Consider the following 24471-nt stretch of genomic DNA (forward strand, 5'->3'; position numbering starts at 1 on the left):
CATAGATCATCTCCTTTGGTAGCTGCAACTTCTATTTATACTCACTTTCACAATGGGGAAGTCTATCATGTACGTATTGTACATGTGCACGCATATACAGAAACTAGGAACAGAAATAACAGGAGGTTAAATGTTGCACCAAATGGGACTGATTTAATAAAGTCCTTCAACACGTTTGTGTTTAGATTGGTGAGGTGTGAACAGCTCCATGTACCTCTCTGACTCACTGCTTCTACTTGTAGAGATACCAGCTGTCCTCAGCAATACCTGCAAATTAGGTCTCCTCCAGTAGCAAGAATACTCTGTAACGCCATCTACAGGTATCTACGATATAGATGGCATTAGAGAGACAGCTTTCTTCCTTTTGGTGAATGAATCTGTATGCAACATCATGTGCAACTTCACAATTGTATGCAAACCATTCCTTAGCAGTGCACCATGTTAAGTTACAATGTGATATCTGTATAGTCAAATGCTGGTTGACAGTGTTGGTAAATCTCTTTGTGCATTTATTAATGTGTCCATCAGCTGCTATTGTTGGCATAATTGGAGATGGATGGTATTGAACATTAGTATGATGTATCTCCTAGTAACGTGGTGGCGAACCTATGTCACACGTACCAGAGGTGGCATTCGAACTGTCGAACAGATTGTACTGTGTGGGGATCACTGTGGAGCAGACTGTACTGTGTGGGGATCACTGTGGAGCAGACTGTACTGTGTGTGGGTCACTGTCGAATAGATTGTACTGTGTGGGGATCGTGGTGGAGCAGATTGTACTGTGTGGGGGCCACTATGGAGCAGATTGTACTGTGTGGGGCCACTGTGTTGGAGATTGTACTGTGTGGGCCACTATGGAGCAGATTGTACTGTGTGTGGGCCACTTTAAAACAGATTGTACTGTGTGTGGATCACTGTGGAGAACATTGTACTGTGTAGGCGCCACTATGGAGCAGATTGTACTGTGTGGGGCCACTGTGTTGCAAATTGTACTGTGTGGGGGCCACTGTGAAACACTTTATACTGCGTGGGGGCCATTTTGTTGCAGATTACATTGTGTGAACCCTTCACTATATATGTCACACAGTATCTGTTTTATAACAGACGTGATATATACAGGCCGTAATAGCATTGTACGGTTATTATAAAACACATCCTGTGTGATGGAAATAGTCAACATTAATTGTTCAAAATTATAGTAAATGCAAACTATTACCTTTCAGTACAAAGTTGTTTGTATCATTTTAATCTCTGTAAAGCCCCATTCACATAACTGTATTTTGCAGGTATTGAGGTTAAATTGCTGTGTTGGTATTTTGGGATAAATTATTGGGTTTTTGGCTGCAGTCTGGGCACTTGGTCTCTAAAAGGTTCGCCATCACTGTCCTAGTACCATGTGATACAAAAGTCATGTTCTTTTTATACTTTCCCAGGATGACCAATGTGATACTAGAAAGTAAAAGGTGGGATCTAACCGGCCAGTATGGGGAACTTTTCCCTATTTCCCTGTAGTAGTGGCCATAAATTAGCCCGAATGTAATATACTGTTAATATGAATATTTGATTACAATTTCGCTTTTAATGTTAATGTTATTAATATTCACTATCACGCCTTTCGATCACATTGTACATAGTTTCCAAACATCGACTTGAAGACTAAAAGCCACATCTACGAATACAGTTTTATGTCCTCAGCATAGAAGATTTATAGCGCTGAATCCTCCAGACTATAATGTTTTTGAGAAACAGCCAAGTTAAATTAGAAAATATAATTCCAGAAGCGCTTAGTCAGCGAGTCAGATGAATTGGCTGAGATGATGTTAGATGTGACTTCATATATTGCTTTTTCACATTCAAGTTCTAATTTTGCCTTATCACAAAAAATATGCATATTCCTCTTATAAAAATAAATGTATCATTCCCGTACATGGAATTATTGTACTAATGACAGATCCCCGAGTAAGGGATTTCATGACATTTAAGAAGGGCTCCATTGAAAGCGATGTCATTGGATTATGGCTGCTTTAATCACTGTCCTTTGTAGTATAAAGCGAGATATAGTAAAAAGAAGGGGAAGAAAGTAGTCAAAAGGTAATTGATCATCATTGTCCTCTCCATTGATTCTTCAAGAAGTGAAGCTTCCTGAAATACTGTGGATATTACACATGCCATATTAATTCTACCTTGCCTATACCAAACCCAATCTTCAAATATTATTCTAATATGTCCCTTAATATTGCCAAGCTGGAGGAAATCTGAACCCTCCGAATCAGACTGACTCTTGGCTTCAGGAGAGACACCATTGAGATGTCGTATTACTTTAAACCAGTATTTGAAGTATTCTCCAGTCTTATTTTCTTGACCTCTCCTGGATTAAGTGATGGTCTAAACTAAGACGTTCACCATTGTCCACCATTGATATAAACAGGCTACCAATATTAGCATTATACGTGCACTACCATCCTCTAAAAGCAATGGGGTCCCGTGGTAAGTATCAAGATACAGTGTGTAGTCACATTTCTTCCTTTATTGAAAACCTCTGTAGCTGTAGAGAGCAATACCCTGAGCATCCTACTGTTTGCTTAATGTAGCAAGGTTACATACTATAGAGAAATACATTATTTAGATTGTTGATATATAGTGCTGCAGATAAGGAGCAGAACGGCCTGTCGTAGGCATAGAAAGACCATCTGAAATATGACATAGAACTACATTTCTTTCATTTTAGTCCCTGTATGAGTGCCCTTCCTTCCTTATTACTCAGGATGATTACATAAGTACTCCAGCAGATGTCCCCACTGTCTATTAATAGTGGATTCTCGCTGAAATAAGGAATCTATATGACAGGACTCCTATATATAGCTTATAGATAAGCTGCTCTTATACAATATACAGCATTTTCGCTATTTACAGTCACCATCAATGTATACAAACTAGACAATTGAAGGTGGGTGAAATAGGTGAGTACACTACATAGATGTTATTGTATATAGTGTGCCCTTATTGCTTAATATAACATCAATAACTAGGCTCAAATGAATGCAGTATATACACAGTTAAAACACTGTATTGGCTTAGTTATACAAGTCCGCTAATCTAAGATAAAAAGTCAATACATCTACTATATACCTGGGACAGGAGACTAGGAGACACATACTACCAGTACTACCATATTACTAATGTCTATCGGTGTATACACGGAAATAAATGTCTATAATGCACACAGAGTATAGCTTAGAAGTCCTAGGTACGTAAACAATTGCAAAAAAGAAACAGAGTTCCAAGTGTAATAGCATAGGCCATAATGTTCAGTTTATTTAGATAAGTTCATCTCCTTTATGGGTGAGATAAATAGATGACATAAGGATGCATGCAGATATCACATCTATATACCAGCCTGTATGTAAAAGCCAATTGATACTTGAAAGTACAGTATATTACAAATCTAGAGCACAATATGTGCCTGGCTAGATATGGGGTAACTTGCTAATCGGCAGGCTATTATAACTGCTGGGCTCACAATGATCATAAGTACTGTGGGGTTTTACACTTGGTTATCTTCGAGGGTTCCTATTGTAATAAATGGAGTGGCAGGTTGGAAGTGTACAGCACTGGGGTTGAGCTGATCTTGAGATTTCAGGATAGTTTTTAAAATCTGATTTTCGATCATTTTCCAGCCGATTCTGATCCCAATTGTGAAATTTGCTCGATCGCCGATTTGGATCTGATCTTTCCTGTTCCCGATCGCTCAACCCTAGTTACTTTATGTTTATGGAGTAGGGTTGAGCTGATCTTGAGATTTCAGGATCGTTTTTAAAATCTGATTTTTGATCATCTTCCAGCCGATCCCGATCGTGAAATTTGCTCGATCGCCGATCAGGATACAATCTTTCCCGATCCCGATCGCTCAACTCTATACATCACTGCTCTATTCATTTTTTGGGCACCACTAGAAAATGCCCCAGTTCTCATGATGAGTGGGGGTCTCAGCAGTCAGACTGCCACCAATCAACAAATTACCCTCTATGCTTTGGACATGGGGTAACTTATTATTACCAAAAAAAGCAACAGCCAAAAAGAATATGTCCAATTTATACAGAATGCTATATAAGGGTCTTGTTCACAGAGATCCAAGTAAATACATCATCCATCTTCCAGCCTTTAACAGTGCTTGCAGAATAAATAATAAAATACAACCTGGCAAAGTTACAACATGATATGGTTTTGGTTAACTATTTGCATCTATTCATCTATCTATTGTGAGAAGGTGCCAGGAAAAGTGCTGGAGTCCCGCTATCTCAGCCCCAGATTCCTGACTTATGTGTGGTCCAGGGCGGGTTTGGAATAGGCTTCAGCCCCAGATGTGGTTCCTGAGGCTCATTACTGGGTCATAAAACGCTGCCAATCCTGCACTTCAGGGCAGATCTAGGAAGTGAGGAGGTGGCTGGGTCTGTCCAGTAACCCCAAGTCTGGTGAGACCAATTTGTGCTTGTTTTTTCATGTGGCTGGAGTAAGCCACATGTATAGTTAGGTTGTCACTTCTCTTTAGTTAGTTGCTCAGATGAGCAGGAATTTGTTTTACTTTTCCCTGAACTTAAGGCTGTATTTTGTTTTGCTCATTTATAGGTTTATTTATTGTCCTGTTTTTCTCCATAAAACAGTTTGCTGCACGTTTGGTGTCCCTCTCTTCACTGTTTGGGTACGCACCATTGCTTCTACCGAGCTACCTTCCCCACACTGTACATATGTAAAGCCTAATGAAATCAATAGCATAGGCCATAATGTACATTTTACTTAAATAAGTTAATTTTCTATATGGGTGAGATAAATAGATGACATAGAGATTAGAGATGAGAGAGTAGTCCTCGATCGAATAGGTATTCGATCGAATACTACGGTATTCGAAATACTCGTACTCGATTGAGTACCACTCGCTGTTCTAATGTAAAAGTTCGATGCAGAGCCAGCATTGATTGGCCAAATGCTATACAGTCGGCCAATCAACGCTGGTTCTTCTCCTACCTTTAGAAGTCTTCTCCGTGCAGCTTCCCCGCGGCGTCTTCCGGCTCTTCCTTCACTCTGCCAGGCATCGGTCCTGGGCAGAGCCGACTGCGCATGTCTGCTTGTAGTGCGGGCATGCCCGATGCCTGGCAGAGTGAATGAAGAGCCGGAAGACGCTGTGGGGACGCTGCATGGAGAAGACTGCTCGGAGGATCCAACCCGACCCTCACTCGTGGACTTGGTAAGTATAATTTGCTCGAACGTTGTCTACCCCTGAAACGAGCATTTTCCCCCCCCATAGACTATAATGTCTAATATTCAATTCGAGTAGTCGAATATTGAGGGGCTACTCGAAACGAATATCAAACCTCGGACATTTTACTGTTTCGCTCATCTCCAATAGAGATGCATGTAGATATTGCAGCTATATATGAGTCTGTATGTAAAGGCCAAATGCTAAGCGAAAGTACAGTATATGACAAATCTATAGCACACTATTTACCAGGCTAGACAAGTCTCATTTACATACATGTGCAAAATCTCCATAAACCACTAACTAAAGCTAAAATGTACAGCAACATCAATGACCCAGTGGTGGAAGAAGTTTACACTGTCTGCAACATATGTTCTACTTCTGAACATAAGCTGATAATTGTATTATAGAAAGTTCTACCAGCGTCAAGCTGTATTAATAGGAGCAATTCCAATGTTTTTATTTTATTGGAACGAATTGGCAGTTTTAGGATATTAAAATACAACTCTAATTTTGTTGAGTACAAATATTATATGGATGTTGGCACAAATTCAGAGATTTTAGCAAGTTGCTGTACGGTATCCGCAGTGGTAAGTGCCATAATAAAGTCATACGTTTCGCCTTAGTATCTCTATTAATAACATTTCCAGGTGCACAGGTTTGCTGACATTTTCAGTGCTCATTAAGGTAAAGGATATTCAATGCTGTTCGTGTTACATGGGGAAAAATGAAATTCTACTATCCTGTAGTGTTAGGAAAATGGCAATCAAACATATGTCCTTTATGTTTTCCAAATTAAAAATGTGCGCGCACGTTGACTTTGACCTTATTCAGTTTCGAGAATTCTGTTAAACTCAGCGCAAGAGTAGATAGAAAAGAATTAGATGCTTTGTGCCAAAAATACCCAGCGTATAAAGCATAGAAAATTACCATGTGAAACAGCCATAAGGAAATAGATTTTTCACCAGGAAATAGATTTTCTTAAGTTATCTTCTGTTATGTTAAATGTGACAGCTTGTGGAAACCACATTTACACCTATGTGCGTAGCAAACCGTGGTGGAAGCGCTCAAATCTAAAATAGCGGAATAGCTCTATTTCATGTTTTATAGGAAGGAGATGTTAGATCCTAAGTCATTCCTAACATCCAAGTATTTGTGTATTTAGCTAAGGTATCATCTTGCTAAGCAGCACTATACGCCATCTGGACCTGATTTACTCTTGCCAGAATGATACTCAGGACATTTACTACATCATATCTATGGCGATATATAATGAAGTCCAAATCGGCAACCGCTATTTCAGGTACATTACTGAACACATTAGTACAGAGAATTGGAATCTCTTCCCTTCAAATTCTCAATGGCTTTCCTTCCATGCAGCTCAACAACAGATTATAGATTGTTTACATGAGTATATAGCATGCATCAGGAGCAGGCAAGCTCTGTTGATGCCCAAGGCAGTGATGTCAAAATGTACCCACGCTCAATCCCATTCCACCCTTTCGTATCAATCTCTAGCGTTTTTATTTATACATGAAACATTGGTAAAATTCAGAACATTGCTTTTTTATCCATATATCCGGCCCTTCTTTGCTAGATGGTGCTGTAGGCAGACGCCGACTCCACATACCCTATATCATGACCCTGGTTATCCACCAAGTCTCTACTGGAGTCTCGGATGGATTATACAAAAACATATTATACCATGATATTATGGAAAAATAAGAGCTAGCGCACTTTCATAGTCGAAATCTCATGGTTGCGAATGCAATTATATGGTAAATATGCTCTAATAGTGATAGTTTTAGGACAGGAACATTTCATTTAGTAGATGTTCATGACATTGTATGGCATGCAAGAGAAAAACTAGTATGGCGTCCACCAATGGTACATGATATGAGGTGGGAAAGCCAACAAGTCATCTGACTCGGCCAAAATACTTAAAGGGGTTGTCCAGTTTCAGCAAATACATGTTAGTTTGGACAATGAACAGTTATACAATTTTCTAATATACTGTACTTTCTGTATACTGGATATATATATATATATATATATATATATATATATATATATATATATATATATATATATCATGGACTGATTTTTACCACTGGAAGTAAACAATGAATGACAGCAAGCGAATATCTAGAAAACCAGGAGGAATTGATACAGAAAGTATGTTGGAAAATTGTATAATTTTGTATCATACCTTAGGGACAGGAGTGGTCTCTTCTGTAACTTAGCTGAAAGTTCAACTCACTACACTGACAGCTATTGTGATAAAATCACCTTGCAAATGCAATGAGGTCACTAGGCAGAGCCCAAGGCTCAGGAAACTCTTAAAGAGAAACATACATCCATGAAAACATAGTAAGACATAATTGACACGTGTGCAACAAGTAACCATAGGGATCAGAGAAAAAAAAGGAATCTGGTCCCTCCCACATGACCAACTTCAGTAGCAAGATTAGAAAATGAAAGACTAAGTATTTTGGTTTCCCTAAAGTGCAAGTAACATGTACAAAGTGGTGTTGCAGTACAGAGAAAATACACACCAGTGATGTCTATGTGCTAGGACAATTTACTCAGTAAAGATACAGCACAGGATACTGCACACAGTGATGTCACAGTACAGGGATAATATAAACTGATGTCATAGTACAGAGATACTGCACGCAGTGATGTTACAGTATAGGGATAATGTGCACAATGATGTCACAGTACAGGGATAATGCACACAGTGATGTCACAGTACAGGGATAATACACACAGTCATGTCACATTACTGGGATAATACACACAGTGATGTCACAGTACAGGGATAATGCACACAGAGATGTCACAGTACAGGGATAATACACACAGTGATGTCACAGTACAGGGATAATACACACAATGATGTCACAGTACAGGGATAATACACACAATGATGTCACAGTACAGGGATAATGCACACAGTGATGTCACAGTACAGGGATAATGTGCGAAGTGATGTCACAGTACAGGGATAATGTGCACAGTGATGTCACAGTACAGGGATAATGCATACAGTGATGTCACAGTACAGCGATACTGCATACAGTGATGTTAGAGTACAGGGATAATGCATACAGTGATGTCACAGTACAGCGATACTGCATACAGTGATGTTAGAGTACAGGAATAATGCCCACAGTGATGTCACAATACAAGGATAATATAAACAGTGATGTCACAGTACAGAGATACTGAACACTGTGATGTCACAGTACAGGTATAATGCCCACAGCGATGTCACAGTCATGGGCAGTATAAAGCAGTGAATTTGCTGCACAGGAATAATGTACACATGAATGCCATGGAAAATTGATAAACACACAACAGAGGTATTCCATAATAAAAATGCCAATCGGGTCTGTATTTGATCTCGCCTGCCCCTTGGATAGTCTGACAAATGTATTTACGAAGGAAGTGTATACCCTGACTTGTCATACCCTTGATAGTTATTCTTATGATGGTTGATGTGGATGATACCTTGGTTTCCAGTAAGTACAGCATCAATGCGCTTCCGAATTACAACAAAGCTACTGAGAAGCGTATAACATGCAAAGATACCAAAGAAAATAATACATATATAACTTTTTTTTAAAATGGAATTCCTTTGAGAAAATGTATTATCCTTTCCTAGATGTTCACGAAACTCTTCTGCGTTGATGGCTTTTCATTCACTAGTACGGGCTTTGTGTCCTCACAAAGAAGCAGCCTTTACAATGAGCAGACTGCCAACTTGCCAGCACTTTATAAACAAGTTATTCATGGCGCTGAGAACACTTCTGTGTCATTATTTACAGTTGTTAATGTTAAGTGTGTCTAGTTGACTTTATTAACCTACTTTTTTTCTGATCCTTTCATAGCTTTCAGCTTCCATCAAGACTCAAGATGAAAAATTGTTAAAAGAAAAGGGTATTCAAGCTCGGAGAAGAAGGGAAAAAAAAGTCTAAAATATCTGACATACAATGTAGCCATTAAACTCTCATTACTTTACTGCAAAGCTAGTACTTATCTAACCATCGTGACATGGCCTGCGATGAATTGCAGCATTTTATATCTAAAATAAATGAGTGTTTAATTACGACCTCCATGTCTAATAGAATCTATTGGGATTCTGATATTGGCTTTTTTTTTGTTCCACACTAGCAATTTGCAGCCTTTTATATACAATAATAATACATGGAGTCAAAATTCAAACCAACAATTTTGTCAATGGAAAGTTCTTAATGGGCTTTCGTTTTGCTATTTTTCTTTCATTCTCTCACTAATTAGTAAAATAGCAGTTTCAGTTCATTGATTCTATACGGCATGGAAGCTGAAATGTGCCCAATTCTACTGTCAGTGGCCTTGACAAGGAGAGTAATATCCCATATGAAGCCGCAATAATTAACAAGCTGAATCCGCCCACGATAAAAGCTGATAGATTTTTAAAACATACACACACTATCTACCTATCTATCTATCTATCTATCTATCTATCTATCTATCTGTGGTGGAATTTTGTTAGGAACCTGCACTTGAGATCCCACCTTACTTTCTATGAGCTTCCAAAGCCTAAGAACATTGAGAAAGGGAAGACATTGAACACAAAACTTTGTAGAAAAGGTAAAGTCTCTTGACTTTCTGCATCATGGTAAGAAGAAGAGAAAACCAATTGAAGGAGTTGAGTTAATTCACTCTGTGCCACATTATTGTTACAATGTTACGCATTAGGTCTAGTTCACAGGGGCAAAGAGGGGGCAGATTATGGCTCTGAATCCACATCATAATCCGCCCCCTCACAATGGAGGTCTCTGTAGACCACCAGGCTACTTTTTTCCGTGAACGGCATGTTGCCGCTCACAGAAAAAAAGAATCAACATGCCCTTTCTTAAGGCGGAATCTGCAGCTGATTCAGCCCCGGTGTCCGCCTAACGGCAGCAACCTTCGGAGTAGGCCATTAATTTGAGCCTAGTCCAGAGGGGCAATCTGTGACTGTCAGAAGCCGCGCAGGTGCATTTTGGCCCAAGAGTGACGCGGCCCGAGAGTGACGCGTCACTCTTGGTGCCAAAATACGCCCATCCGCTTCCCGTGTGAACGGGGTCTTAATTGTCAAGAAAGACTTTGCTGCATCTGTACATCCTAAGGCCCGCTTCACATCTACGTTCGGTATTCCATTCACTGAGTCCAATTGTTGACCCCCAGAACGGAATACCGAATGCATTGACAAGTGGTGGGCAGTGAAAGCACATGGACCCCATAGACTATAATGGGGTCTGTGTATTTTCCACGCAGTGCTCGCACGAATCATGCAGAGAGAAAAATACTTTGTGAACTACTTTCTTGTCCGCATGACTCGTGCGGACACCACACGGAAAACACATGGACCCCATTATATTCTATGGGTTTGTGTGCTTTCATAAGCTCACCATTTGTCAATGCATTCAGTATTCCATTCAGTGGACTCCCCGAACAGAATACTGAATGCTAATGTGAACCAGGCCTAAGAGCGGAGTACAGTGTCAGCTGATGGGATATTACAAGTTCCCCTTGGGTTTGTGTCTACTAATCAACTAGTGTTTTTTGAATTCCATGATATATATATATATATATATATATATATATATATATATATATATATCTTAGCATAGTTCTCATGACCATTCTTCCCATATTCTTCCCATACTGGAATGATTCCATTATAGATCAAAAGAATCTGTCTGGATTCATTGATATCCATTAGAAAGCATATATTATATGTTATTATAGATGTTATACTATTTCTATGCTGACCCTGGCCATACATTATGCACATATTATGCGAAGTTCTAAAAAAACCTAAATTACGTTCATCCAATTTTAATTTATGAAATACAGAACCGACAATTAACTGCCGCAACCAGTATGACTTATTAAATGACATTAGTGTCCATCTCCTTGGAAGACAGATAATGAATTTAGTTTACCACTTGTATTGATTATTGATTATACAACCCCCATCCCTGCTTTAAAGATAGACACCATTACAGGTCAAAGATCTTTCACCCGTCATTGCCCTGTGGGAACAGCTGAGTTACATTACACCATTATACAAGGACAGATTTACCTCCCCGTCTGTTACAAGTCCAATGTAAGAATGATTTCATTTGGTCACATGGTGCTGGCTCTGTGGTCAGTCAGCCAAATGGTCATATTGAGAAGTCTGTCCCCTCCTGCAGTATGTCCTCCTCCTCATGACCTCTAAACCTTCACTGGAATTTAGCAACCTTCTGTACTATCTACACCATTGCCACTATAGTGCATATAGGTATTATCCTTATGTTATACCAGTTATATATAAATAATAATTCAGAAATTCTATTAGATTAATATACTATAGTTTCCTCTTAATAGTCTCAATCTCAATTTGAATTCATGGAAACCTTCTGTAGACTCATCTTTGAATCACAACCCTGGAAGAAGTATTTTTAACTAAAGTTGGCTTCGGTGTAGAAAATTCTTTAAATCCTGTATCATTCTGGAAAGTTATTGTAGCTGGAAACTCTAACACCGTAGCCAGGAATTCAAGTATTGCTACAAAGACTGGGTTCTTTTACTGTGAGCACCATAAAAGCTTTAAGGTGATCTGGTTTTTAGGTTTTGTAGGCTTTTACATGTTAGGAAAAGATATTCCTTAAGTTTTAGAGTGGTCAGCTTCCCATACTAGTTCACCAGTTACCATAAATAGTATATATAGGGTATAAGTTCCATCTGTCTATTGGTAATATCTATTTTACAGATTACTACATTGCAATCTACATATTAATGGCCTTATTATATGGGTGTCAAAACCCACAGGGACAAGTAATACAAATAAATATTAATCATGTAATAAAACTGGCTTTCAGATCTTGACTTTAAGCTCTAGGGTCCATATTAGAGATGAGCGAACACTATTCGAAACAGCCGCTTTGACTAGCATGCTCCCATAGAAATGAATGGACGTAGCCGGCACGCAGGGGGTTAAGCGACCGGCCACCGGCAAAGTCTGCGTGCCGGCCGCTTCCATTCATTTCTATGGGAGTGTGCTATTCGGAACGGCTGTTCCGAATAGTGTTCGCTCATCTCTAGTCCATATTCATAATCTGTATATTATGTATAATACTGGTAGTTACCTATGTGGCAACGGGGTTTTTACTCCTCTTGACGCCCCATGGGTTAAGTATGACTGCTACCTCTGTATCCCCTATAGCTACGGATCTACTGGGATCCGCATACAGTATGAAGGGTGTTACAAGCAAAAAGTGGAGGTATTACCCATACCAACCTACGTGGTCACCATTTTTTGAACGATCATCCCATGCTTGTTTCAAAACCTATTCCACCAAAAACATTGATCTGTCCTATATTTGTTCAGCTTGATGACCACGCGGACACGAACAATAGACTGACACATTCATTTTCCACATACGTTTGACACATGTTAATGTCATGGTCATGTGACCGAGGCCTATCAGGACATTGCTTTCATTTTCACTTCTATAGTAGAAAAATCAAAGCTTTGGTGTTTTGTTAAATATTTCAAGCACCAAATTTGACATACCTGTTCCTTTTTTCTATCAGTAAGTCCTAATTCATCTCTGCATTCGGTATTTTGTTCGGGGTGTCCGTTTGGGGACGGCCCGAATGGAATACTGAACACATTAAAAAGCAGATTTCTAGGTAGTGTCTACAGGAATCATGCAGAGGCAAAAATACTTCAAGATCTACTTTCCTCTCTGCATGACTCGTGCCACCACCACGCGGAAAACACAAGTACCCCATTATAGTCTATGGGATCTGTGTGCTTTCATTGCTCACCACTTTCTAATGCGTTCGGTATTCCATTCGGGGGGTTCCCATGCGGACTCCCCGAACGGAATACCGAAAACAGATGTGAACCAGGCCTAACAGATTGACAATTTGCTGCTATTTGCAGTTTTATTAGTTATGTCCATGAAACTTCCGGTCATGTCTCAATTACATTAACAGCAATAGTAAGGCCTGCACATATATGAGGTCTGGTAAGGTATATAACACATTATAGTATATACATTACATAACACTATATACCAGAAGTATCATGTATTTCTTACTGATATATTATTAACATTTTCCTACCATATGCTTTCTCTCTGTATATATATATATATATATATATATATATATATATATATTATACACAAACTGAAAGTTGGCTGAAAGGAACGATGAAATGAAGTCACAGGCGGAGAGCCGCAGTAAAGTCAGCAGCATCTGACTCAGCTTTTTGGCGAAAAGGCAATTAAATGGAGATCGTTATGTCAATAAATACTGCTCACTGTGGAAAATATATTTATGTGCAGATCAATACACTACATTAAATGTCCATTTCACTGATTTGGGCTGTGTCACTATTTCCAAGGCACCACCATAAACAAATTACAAAATGGCAGCTAGACATGTTAAAATGCAGGCCCATAGCGTACATGGAGCATATAGTACTGTATATAGTATGTTACCAGACTGACCATTTACATATAAATGGTATGCTACAATGATCTTTTATAACTTGAATACGATGATATAATAGACTAAAGCCTTGTGCACACAGCTGTATCCTAGTTGTATGCATCCATAGAAGACAACTATAGGTCCATACTATTCCTCTATATGGCTCATATGTTATACATGGTGTTTTTTTTTTTTTTTCCCTTAAATTCATGTGAAATGTATTATTAATAAAAAATAGTGTTCCACCAAATGCTGCATTGCAGTGGGATTCTTAGAGGCATTGTTTAGGGGAGAATGTATTATGATATAGTAGCACTATATAAGATAAGATAAGATAAGATAATCCTTTAATAGTCCCACCTTGGGGAAATTTCAGAGCAACACACACATGGCTTTGCTAGTTTAAGTAACTGTATTCAGCTTAGGCAATGTATAGGTTAAACTGAGCATAAAACCAGAAATGGCTTCCTATCAAACATGATTGACTTAGTATCTGTCTATGTTCTGACCTATGAACACAGCTCAGCTGGGGTTCAAACCGTAGGAACGGGAATGGTCAGAGAATAGGAAAATCTCAGTGTGCTTTGGAATTGCTCGATAGCTGGTGACAAAATTCATGGCTGACAGTGTAAACCATGCAAGAGGCTATTACCTTGGAAATTAATCGGTATATAACATTGCTCAAAGACATGTATATGGCACCTGGGTCATAGAAGAACATGCATTTTACTGTCGGAAAAGAAACAGGGATAAAATCATAAAAATGCTATAAATACAAGATCGACCCACTTCTCTGCATAGGTAATGGTACAATAAATCAGACATCCGACCCCTGTGTATCTTGCTTAATGTGGGTCAAATATCCATTAGCAACTGATAAGTATAGATTCTGATACACAATACAAGGTCTGTTCTTAGAACTGGAAGACATCTGTGTACAAATTTACAGCAATTAAACTCGACAATGGAATAAAACAAGTCATGATCCATGAGCACAAGAGACCCACCAACAAGATTTCTCAACCACTATATCAAGACAGCTAACCAATTCAAACACTGCATAATATGGCAATAGATCCATGTACGACCGAAACTGAAAAACCGAAAACGTCTATACAGTATACATAAGTACAGACCTGTGTTTGGCAAAAATGTCCATAAAAAGGCAATTGGCTTAAGTTGGCCATAAATGTACATCCAATAGCACTGGCCCAACTGAACGGATCCCCGCCTGTATGGTGCTGATAAGAAATTAGTTCCATAAGTCCAGAAATTGTTCCCGACCATCGACCATAATTCCAATGCTATAGCTGAAAGGTGTAGACATACGTAGAAGAAAGAATTGTAACCCAACTTCGATAATCTGGGTGTCAACGTGGATGTTTGCTTCAGACCAATGTGGTTCCAACAATCCAGAATGCTGCTCACTAACTATTTTTAAAGGGGATGTCTCAAGAAGACATCCCCTTTCCATATCCCCTATCAGGGCATAGTGACGTCTAGTGGGGAGGTCCCTGCTCAGGACTCTCCCATATGATGAGTCAGAAAAGACAAATGATCATACGATACTGAGTCAGTCATCACAATGACAATGATTTCCTGAGAATGAAAGGTAATTGTGGACATTTATGGGATTTCGACAAAATTTTGAATGGGTGGTTGATCTGACTGATCTCTATCAGAACATTCAGAAACCTATATTGGTTAAAGCACTCGTAATCCTAACCAGATTGATGAAACAACCAAGGCTTTCTATCTGCAATAAGGACGCATTCCCATTTATGAATGCTCAGTGAATTTGTCCAGGTTGACTGGAGATTGCTTCGTACACTTTTAATTCAGGAACGCGCTCCCCCCTTCCCCCTTCACGGCATCAACTTAATTGCAAACAATTGAACTCACAAATATAATACAATTCACATAACGCCCTAGGGATACTCGGTTTTATCAAGTAAGTTTGATCTTTGAAATAGGCCAGAAAGCCTAAATTATGAAAGCACAAAAGCGGTTGCAATCATGTGAAAATGCTGCCTTTGAAACTTATAAATCTAGGTCAATTCCACTTGCCCAGAGTATGCGGGATCGACACAAAGCTTTATCACTTATAAGTGGAAAATTAACATTACGGCAAATAACAAGATGAAAAATTGAGTAAAAAAAAGACCGGTTAAAACATTGGACAAAAATTTCCCTCTTAGCCGACTCAGTCTTAGTGTACAGACACTTTAATGTCACGCTATGAGGAAATATCAGGAATATGTCGTTAGTGGAAAGGTGTTAATAACCGCACAAAATGTGGACAGTTTTACTCTGCAGCGAATGAACAGTTTTTAGCATTAAGACCTAATGAGTGTCAAAAATATCAGCATGTTGTCAAACATATGGGAGAATTCCTAGAACGCTTCGAGTACTGTATCATAATTTACCAAAGACGGTTAAAAATAGAGATTGTTATAGATTTATTAACATCTAATCAATATGGAAAAAAAAAGATGTCCAGATGCTTTACTAGAGCACAGAGAAATTAATTGCAAGGATAGGAAAATAAGAACAAGCGCTTTGGTATTGGGTTTGATAAAGATGTTTATAGAGAATGGTAAGATTTGGGATGCCACCTGTGCCAACTGGGTAAGATTGCCATTAACTGTTAGCGGACAGCTATTCCTTCTGACTCTCCCATATACATGCACACTTAGCTCATCTGAGCATGCATATATTCTCAATAAAGAGATAAGAGGTTCACACTAGTGTTGCATTTCTGTTGTTGGGGGATTTGAACAACAGAGATGTGGACTGCTAAAACCATAGCGCAATATGGAGCCCAGTGGACCCCATTGACTAGAATGAGGTCTGTTGGGTGTCCATCATATTTAAACTGAAACCAGCAGAGGAATAAGTCCTCCTAGCAGGAAATTTTCCTCCGCTGATTTGTGGTTGAATCTAGAACATAGACTTAGCCACTTCCAGATAACTTATCTCACTTCAAATATAAGGATTGGGCATTTTGAAATGCAACATGGCCGACCCTCTTTTCATCTATCACCCGCCATCTGAGGAAAGTCCAGACACCACTGGACACATTAGATGGTCGGTCAGCCCTGCACACTTTGGCAGGTTCAGCAGACATTGATCAAATGTGCCCTCCTTAGTCTCAATGTATCCATTAGTCACAAAGCCTGATAATCTTGTTCCTGGCTGTCCTGAGTGCACCTTATCTCAACATTCCTCAAACTATATCTGATCTATTCTGTAAAATGGAATGAATACAGTTTTAGTTATCCATATAAGGCCTATGGCAGTTCTTCTTATCCAAATACAGGCAATGGTGCAGCAAGTGTGTGATATCCACATCACTAGAACCTCTGCCCTCACCACCATGGCAATGTCAGGTCAGCGAGAAACCCACCCCCCATGATGACACTTTATATATAGCCTCATTCACACATCCAAATGCAAACTAGTGGTATGTCCTCCTTAGAAACGTCAGCACGTGACCCTCTAACAACATCACTTCCTAACCAAAGTCCTTTCACAAAAGACTAAATAACAATATACTGCAATACTACAGTGTAACAGATGACAGTGGTCAGGCTGAGGCTTCGCATAATGTCATGAAATTCCTCAAATACCCTTCTAATGTAAAACACATCACAACAGAAAGCTGTAAACAGATTAAATAAAGTGGGGAGTCAATGGCGCCAACTTTTACATGGGACTGCAGCAAACACACTTAAATGACCAAGATAGACAGATAGATAGATAGATAGATAGATAGATAGACATGAAACTCATAGATAGATAGATAGATAGATAGATAGATAGATAGATAGATAGAAAATTGATAGATATTAGATAGATGATAGCCTGGTGATAGATAGATGGATAGATAGATAGATGGATAGCTAGCTAGCTAGATAGATAGATAGATAGATAGATAGATAGATAGATAGATAATAGATAGATAGATAGATAGATAGATAGATAGATAGATAGATAGATAGGAGATAGATAGATAGATAGATAGATAGATAGATAGATAGATAGAACAAATAGATGATAGATAGATAGAACAAATAGATGATAGATAGATAGATAGATAGATAGATAGATAGATAGATAGATAGACAGATAGATAGGTAGAACAAATAGATATAGATAGAACAAATAGATAGATAGATAGATAGATATAGATAGATAGATAGATAGAACAAATAGATATAGATAGAACAAATAGATAGATATAGATAGATAGATAGATAGATAGATAGATAGATAGATAGATAGATAGAATAAATAGATATAGATAGATAGATGATAGATAGAACAAATAGATGATATATAGATAGATAGATAGATAGATAGATAGATAGATAGATAGTAAATAGATAGATAGATAGATAGATAGATATGAAACACATAGATAGATAGATAGATAGATAGATATTAAAAAAGGTAGATAGATAGATAGATAGATAGATAGATAGATAGATAGATATCAAACACATAGATAGATAGATAGATAGATAGATAGATAGATAGATAGATAGATAGGTATGAAACACAGATGATAGATAGATAGATAGATAGATAGATAGATAGATAGATAGATAGATAGATAGATAGATATTAAAAAGATAGCTATGGTAGATAGATAGATTTTTTTGTAAATGGAATAAATTAAAAAAAAAACTTTTATATAAAATATTAAAGACAGAAAAGCTGCCGAAATCTGCAGGTGTATTACATTAAAGCCTTTTAGGCTACCTTGAGTTCTAAAACAGATGTTACTGGGACCCCTGTAGTTTCTCATTAACACTGGCAGGAGTTCCAAGAGACCCAAATTAATATTCAAAGAATTCTCACTTAGTGCTAATTACAACTAATATTTAATTAAGAGCACTGAGGTTTTGTCTAATTTCTTCCTATTAGGTTGCTATACAGTGAGTGTGTATGTTACAAGTGAAGGCCATTCCCCAGTGTTATAGAGATTCTAATACTTTAGTCATTAGGTTTCTTAAGCTGCTGTGAAGGTTGTAAGCCCTTTTAAAGTAACTCGCTGGCAACCGAGAGAAAAACGAAGGATGGCAGACAGTCAGCATTTGCTAAATGTTTTGGACAGAAATTTAATGAAAACCACATTTCAACTCCAAAATATGCATTACGTGGCAGTGTATTAAATATAGTTTATTGCCTTTCTGCTGTGAACCCGAACGAACCAGAAACGGGGAAAATGATATGCTTTACAGGGACTTCTCCAATGCTCAGAATGGTAATTTGAAAGCCAGAAAACTGCAATGAATAAAAACATATTTCATCCCGCTGCCGCCGCCTGTTCTCAGCAAACACAAAACTTTCCGAAAAAAAAAAAAAAAAATCCCAATCACAAGCGTAGCAAGACAATAGTTAAACCCCTAATATAGACTGGAGCTCTATTCTGAGTTCCTTAAATGTATCAAAAAGCTGGTGTTAGTGACACAATGCCTTTCTTTTGCTCGGCTCTGTTAGATCACACTGCACTCCTTTCTATGCCTGTACCCAGTTTACCTCTAGCTGACAAATTGCCTTTGTATTAGATTTGTTTTCCTGTGTTCCATTGCTCCTGCCAACAGCATTGCATATGCAAAGGACGCCTCTCCTACAGTAGTTAAATGAGCCAAGCAGTGTCTTTTTCCTCAGGGCATGGAAACAAAGAAGAGAAATGCAAAATTACTCTGTAAACCTGCTGGTTAGAAAAGCAACTCAGATAGATGGATCAAGCAAAGCAGAAAAACACACTGCTGCATTCTCTCCGTCTACCTCAGCAGTAAAAGACGTCTTAAGACTGGAAGCCTCCTTGCTTGCTTGCAGTGGGTGAAGCCTACTACTACATACACACACTTCCAGGATGTGCAATGCCATTGTGATAGAGAGCGAGCGAGAGAGAAAGAAAGTAAATATACCTGCTGTACCATCCTGCTCCCTTTCTTCTCCATAAACTTAGCAGCTGTTTGAGTCCCAGGCCCTGCAGCATCTGCCCAAAAGCAAGCATCAATTATGGATGAAGGCGTGCATATTCTGTGTAATGTGTGTATAAGTGTAGATGGCAGGGGTGTCGAAGGAGGGGGAGCTAAATTCAAGCCTTACTGACCTCCCACTCAACATCTGACTGCTCCTAAAACCTAATCCAGATGGGACTCTTTTAGCTTGCTGCGGCTCACTCCATCAATCACGGCAAGGCACGCCTCTGTCTATCATTGCCAGACCCTATAGCACACTGCTGGGAAGATGATTACATGGAAAAGAACAAAGTAAATATGATTTTTTTAACCTTTCGCTGACTACGGGTAACATACAAAATCAGAGAATGCATAGATATCTACGACAGAGAAGCCCACGTAAATCGCAGTAGGTAACAGAACGATATGCTGCGCGGCCTACATCCTATGTGCTTTTATAATATATTAGTACTTGCACTCAAGGTGACCACCAAGCCAAGCCATTTGCATAAGAGCCTATAAAGGAAGGTCACTGATGTTGTAAACAAGTGTTAGAAGGGAAAGCAATAAATATGCAAATTGGGAAGAATGTGTTAAATATGCAAAGGAGAGATTGGAGCAAAGTTGTTTATTCTGAAATTAGTCTTTCTTTCTAGGGAAAAGTAACAGGACTAAATGTCTGCGTTGCGAGGTGGCAGGACAAATTGCAGGATGCCGCAGGAACGTCTCCATGTCATTAAACAAGTCACACAAGGCCAGTTTTGGCCAGGGCGAGCAGACGACACAAGCTGAGGCGGATACAAAGCAGAGGCACCGTGGAGGAATTTGCTCGAGTTATTCTGTGCGGAGTATAAATCTAAACTTTAATATAATCGCGGCTATACAGGCGGCGAAGAATAGGTGTAGATATTTATCTGGGCGGCATCTTTACTTTGGCTATATTATTCTAAAGGCACGCCAACAATACGGAATCTGCATGCATAAAACATAGCAAAATATTACAAGCTATGGGCCTGAGATGTTCCCTGGCTTAACACAGCTTAGTGGATCCCTGGAAATGAATATATTAATATAACGATGTTACAGAGTCGAAGCTTTTTACATATTTTTAAAAAGATTTATTCATCTTTACTCTAAAATTTGTTTTGTAGGGACTTTTTTCATTTCAGATATACAATCAACTATAGAATGGTAGTGCAGGTATGGTGGTGGGGTGCTATCCCCTGGGGAGTGGGTACATCATGTACTATAGATAGATAGCCCTATGATAGACAGATAGATAGATAGATAGATAGATAGATAGATAGATAGATAGATTGATAGATAGAGAGATAAACATCTAAGGATTCCCTTCAGATCTAACAGGTAGTGTTGTAGTATGTTGTACCACTTTATTAAAGTGGTATCCCATATGGGAAAGGTATGGGTATATCCACAGACTACACCATAAATGCCTAGGGGATCTCTCGGACCCTATTGCGAGAAGAGGCCCCCAAGGATGGGTGTAAGTGAATAAGAGAGAACTTCTTTCTATTTACTTATAGCCATGATCTGGCCCTGTTCTTGAGATGGGTGCAGGCCCAAATTTCGGGCAAGTGAGTGGAAGGACTCTCACATCTTCAACTCACTTTCAGGCTATTCCAGCTGACAACAGGGCCCTATTCCCAAGATATGGGTGGGCCCCACGTCTAGCAGGTAGTTATGGCATATTCTATGGCTATAGCCATAAATGCTAAAACGGGAACACACCTTTAAGTGCAACTAAGGATGGTGTTGCACATGTGTTACTATTTCCATTCTTCCACTTTGTCATAGAACTACAACAACAACGATGATAGTGTCAGATCAGTGATATGCAAATACTCACGGGTCCCCTATAAGATGGTCCATTTGTCTTTTTTTGCAGAACACTTTATTATTTTGTCCAGCATTGGTTGAATTTAACGGAGAATGAAATGCACATGTGAATAAAGTCTTAGATAATTTGGAAAATTCAAATTTCTGAATTGTCCTATAAAATGTTCAGATGTACGCAAGTGCTCAGCATGCCTGCATAGGAAATATGCAGATTGTAATGCTGTAGCTATAAGGAATACAGCGGTAGCAGTCACTATCAGGCCCTGGACCCAGAGGGGGCCCCAAAGGTCCTTTTTCTATATAAATATACCACTTTTCTAAATGGCAGAAGGTAGGTAGGGGCCCCCTTACAGATTCTGCACTAGGGCCTAGGAGCTTTAACTTGTGCTACCATTAACCCTTACAACGTATCTATAAAGAGTGGATGAAGGTACAGTATCAATGGATATGTGAGGTTTTAAAATGTCACATGTTTGATAAATACTTTGCTAATCTTTGGGTGGCGATCATTAAAAAAGGACAAGAAGAAGTGTTTATAACAGATAAACAGTGTTCTAAGCCCAATAGAAATGATTGTGTCAGTATGCTACTAGAGGAAATAAACAGATAGCATCCTGAGCATAAACACTGTCTTGTGCATGAGCCCTTAAAGGGATTTTCCATCTCCAAACTGATTTTTATTTCTTTTTTTAATGTAGATTGTGAGCTCCATATAGGGATCACATTGTACTTTTTTTTCCTCCTATCCGTATGTCTTTGTAGAATGGGAGGAAATCCACACAAACACGGGAAGAACATACAAACTCCTTCAGATATTGCTCCTGGCAGAATTTGAACCCAGGTCTCCAGTGCTGCAAAGCTGCTATGCTAACTACTGAGCCACCGTGTTGCCCCTCCAAACTGATACTGTACATACTGTACAGGGACACCCCTAAATCTCTCGCAGCATCTGAAGGCTGTAAACTGTTAGTGAATGGGGAGCGTGTGCAACACATCTCTGATTCAAGTAATGGGAATGGGCTGTGATCCCCCCAGGACCACCACTATGTAGTGTACAGGGCTACTGCACTGCTCCTATTACTTATACAGGAACGTTACTGCACACACTCCCCATCTACTAGAACTCAGAAGCTGCTAGAACAGCTGATCTGTGTGGGTCCAGGTCTCAGACACCGACATATCATATTCTGATGACCTAGTATAGGTCACAGTAACAAAAATCAGTTTGGGGCTTTGAAAACCCCTTTAAATGACAAGTTTAGCTCTGTTTGTATCCGTTTTATTATCACTTGAACAGACTTAAGACATTTACATCAGGGATCTCCCTATTGGTGACCATATGATCCCAGCAAGAATAATAATGTAATAATGATGAACTGTAACCTACAATAAAGGGCTAAAGAGTCAGAACTACAGACCCCAATACAGGACCACTGAGATATATTTTGTGCTAGAAGTACATAGCTAAAGATGCTGTCACTTGGCTTGATGCTGGGAACTAAATAATACGGGACTGGCTGCTAAGATTTATTCCTGAGACAATCTGTTCACCTCCCAGGGACATCTCTCTGTCCCTTGACAGTTTTCTGATACACGCTGTTACATATCGGGGGGTTTACATCACTACATGAATGGCGAAAAATACTGCAGAAAAAAATCTGGATGAGAAGAACCATGGATGACATAGAAGAATGTATTATAATTAGAAATGAGCGTATACTGTTCGGATCAGCCGATCCGAACAGCACGCACCATAGAAATGAATGGATGCACCTGGTACTTCCGCTTTGATGCCGGCCAGCCGCTTAACCCCCGCGTGCTGGCTACGTCCATTCATTTCTATGCAAGCGTGCTGTTCGGATCGGCTGATCCGAACAGTACTCGCTCATCTCTAATTATAATAATGAATATTAGGTTATCTGTGTATAGGAAGTGTATAATGTCTACTGGACAACATGAAGACCAGGGCCCACTGTAGGATCTACCCAGGGCCCACCAGTACCATGTGACATTTATAATAATGCTGTGGCCTTTGAGTCCTTTTAGATATCAGGGCTCGGGGGTGACGCTCCATATAGCTACACCCCGAATACAACGTATAGGAGGCACAAGCAGAAAAGTCGGCGAATTAACATCTATGATGATTTTACCTGCACAGCCTTACACATAATCAGGTACTCATGTTCTAAACAACTATTAGCTACCACAATATATACAATTTACCCCATGATACTCTATATACTCCTGGGTTATAAACCTTGGAATTCTGATTGAAATCTGTGTCACATCGATTTTAGTAAAAATTTTGCTTACTATGGCAGAAACTGCACAGAAAAAACTGATGGGTTACCATGTGTGGTCAGGGGTCAACCTCGCAGTTCACCCACATATTGCGCAACAGATTTCTTTTTTTAACAAAAAGTGTGAAAACAGCCTAAAAATTCCAAATGTTTGGACTGTTTCCAGTAACCTAGTAACTTCCAGATGAAAGGACTCTGTGGTAGCCGGAGTAATCCGATAATGAAACGTTCTAAAAGAAACTGATACACTATATTATGTCTACCATAGGTAATCCTTGAGTATTAGGTAAACACAGTATCAGCCTTGCCAAGAATGGACTTTTAAAGAGGAACACCACAAATTATTTTTAAATATTTTTTTTTAAGAATGGCTTACTTATGTTTTCTTAAATTTGCAATCTTTCAGCCAAGTTGACAGGCGTATGATTATTCCTTTCTTCAGATCTTTCTCGTACTTTCTCTTGTATGTCATCCTCCGATGAGTTAGTCACTTTGTATGACTCAATGTATGAGGATTTAGGCAATGAAAGTGACAACTATTCAGACAACTGGTTGTCACTTTTCC

The 24471-nt window shown here is 39.0% G+C and overlaps 1 protein-coding gene across 9 annotated transcripts in view; it reads right to left on the reverse strand.

Moving 5' to 3' along the window:
* The window catches only part of RBFOX1 (RNA binding fox-1 homolog 1), a 536290-nt gene that overhangs the window by 187030 nt on the left and 324789 nt on the right, over positions 1 to 24471 (reverse strand). Inside the window, exon 1 of one of the 9 annotated variants that reach the window (XM_075285981.1) lies at positions 19714 to 19972. The exons of the other annotated variants lie outside the window; for them this stretch is intronic. Within the exon in view, the coding sequence (XP_075142082.1) occupies positions 19714 to 19746 (33 nt within the window). The 5' untranslated portion in view covers positions 19747 to 19972. Of the gene's footprint in view, positions 1 to 19713; positions 19973 to 24471 lie in introns of those variants that run through there. 9 annotated transcript variants of the gene reach the window in all.

The sequence above is a fragment of the Leptodactylus fuscus genome, chromosome 8 (genome assembly GCF_031893055.1).
Source record: "Leptodactylus fuscus isolate aLepFus1 chromosome 8, aLepFus1.hap2, whole genome shotgun sequence".
In the NCBI taxonomy this organism is placed as follows: Eukaryota; Metazoa; Chordata; class Amphibia; order Anura; family Leptodactylidae; genus Leptodactylus; species Leptodactylus fuscus.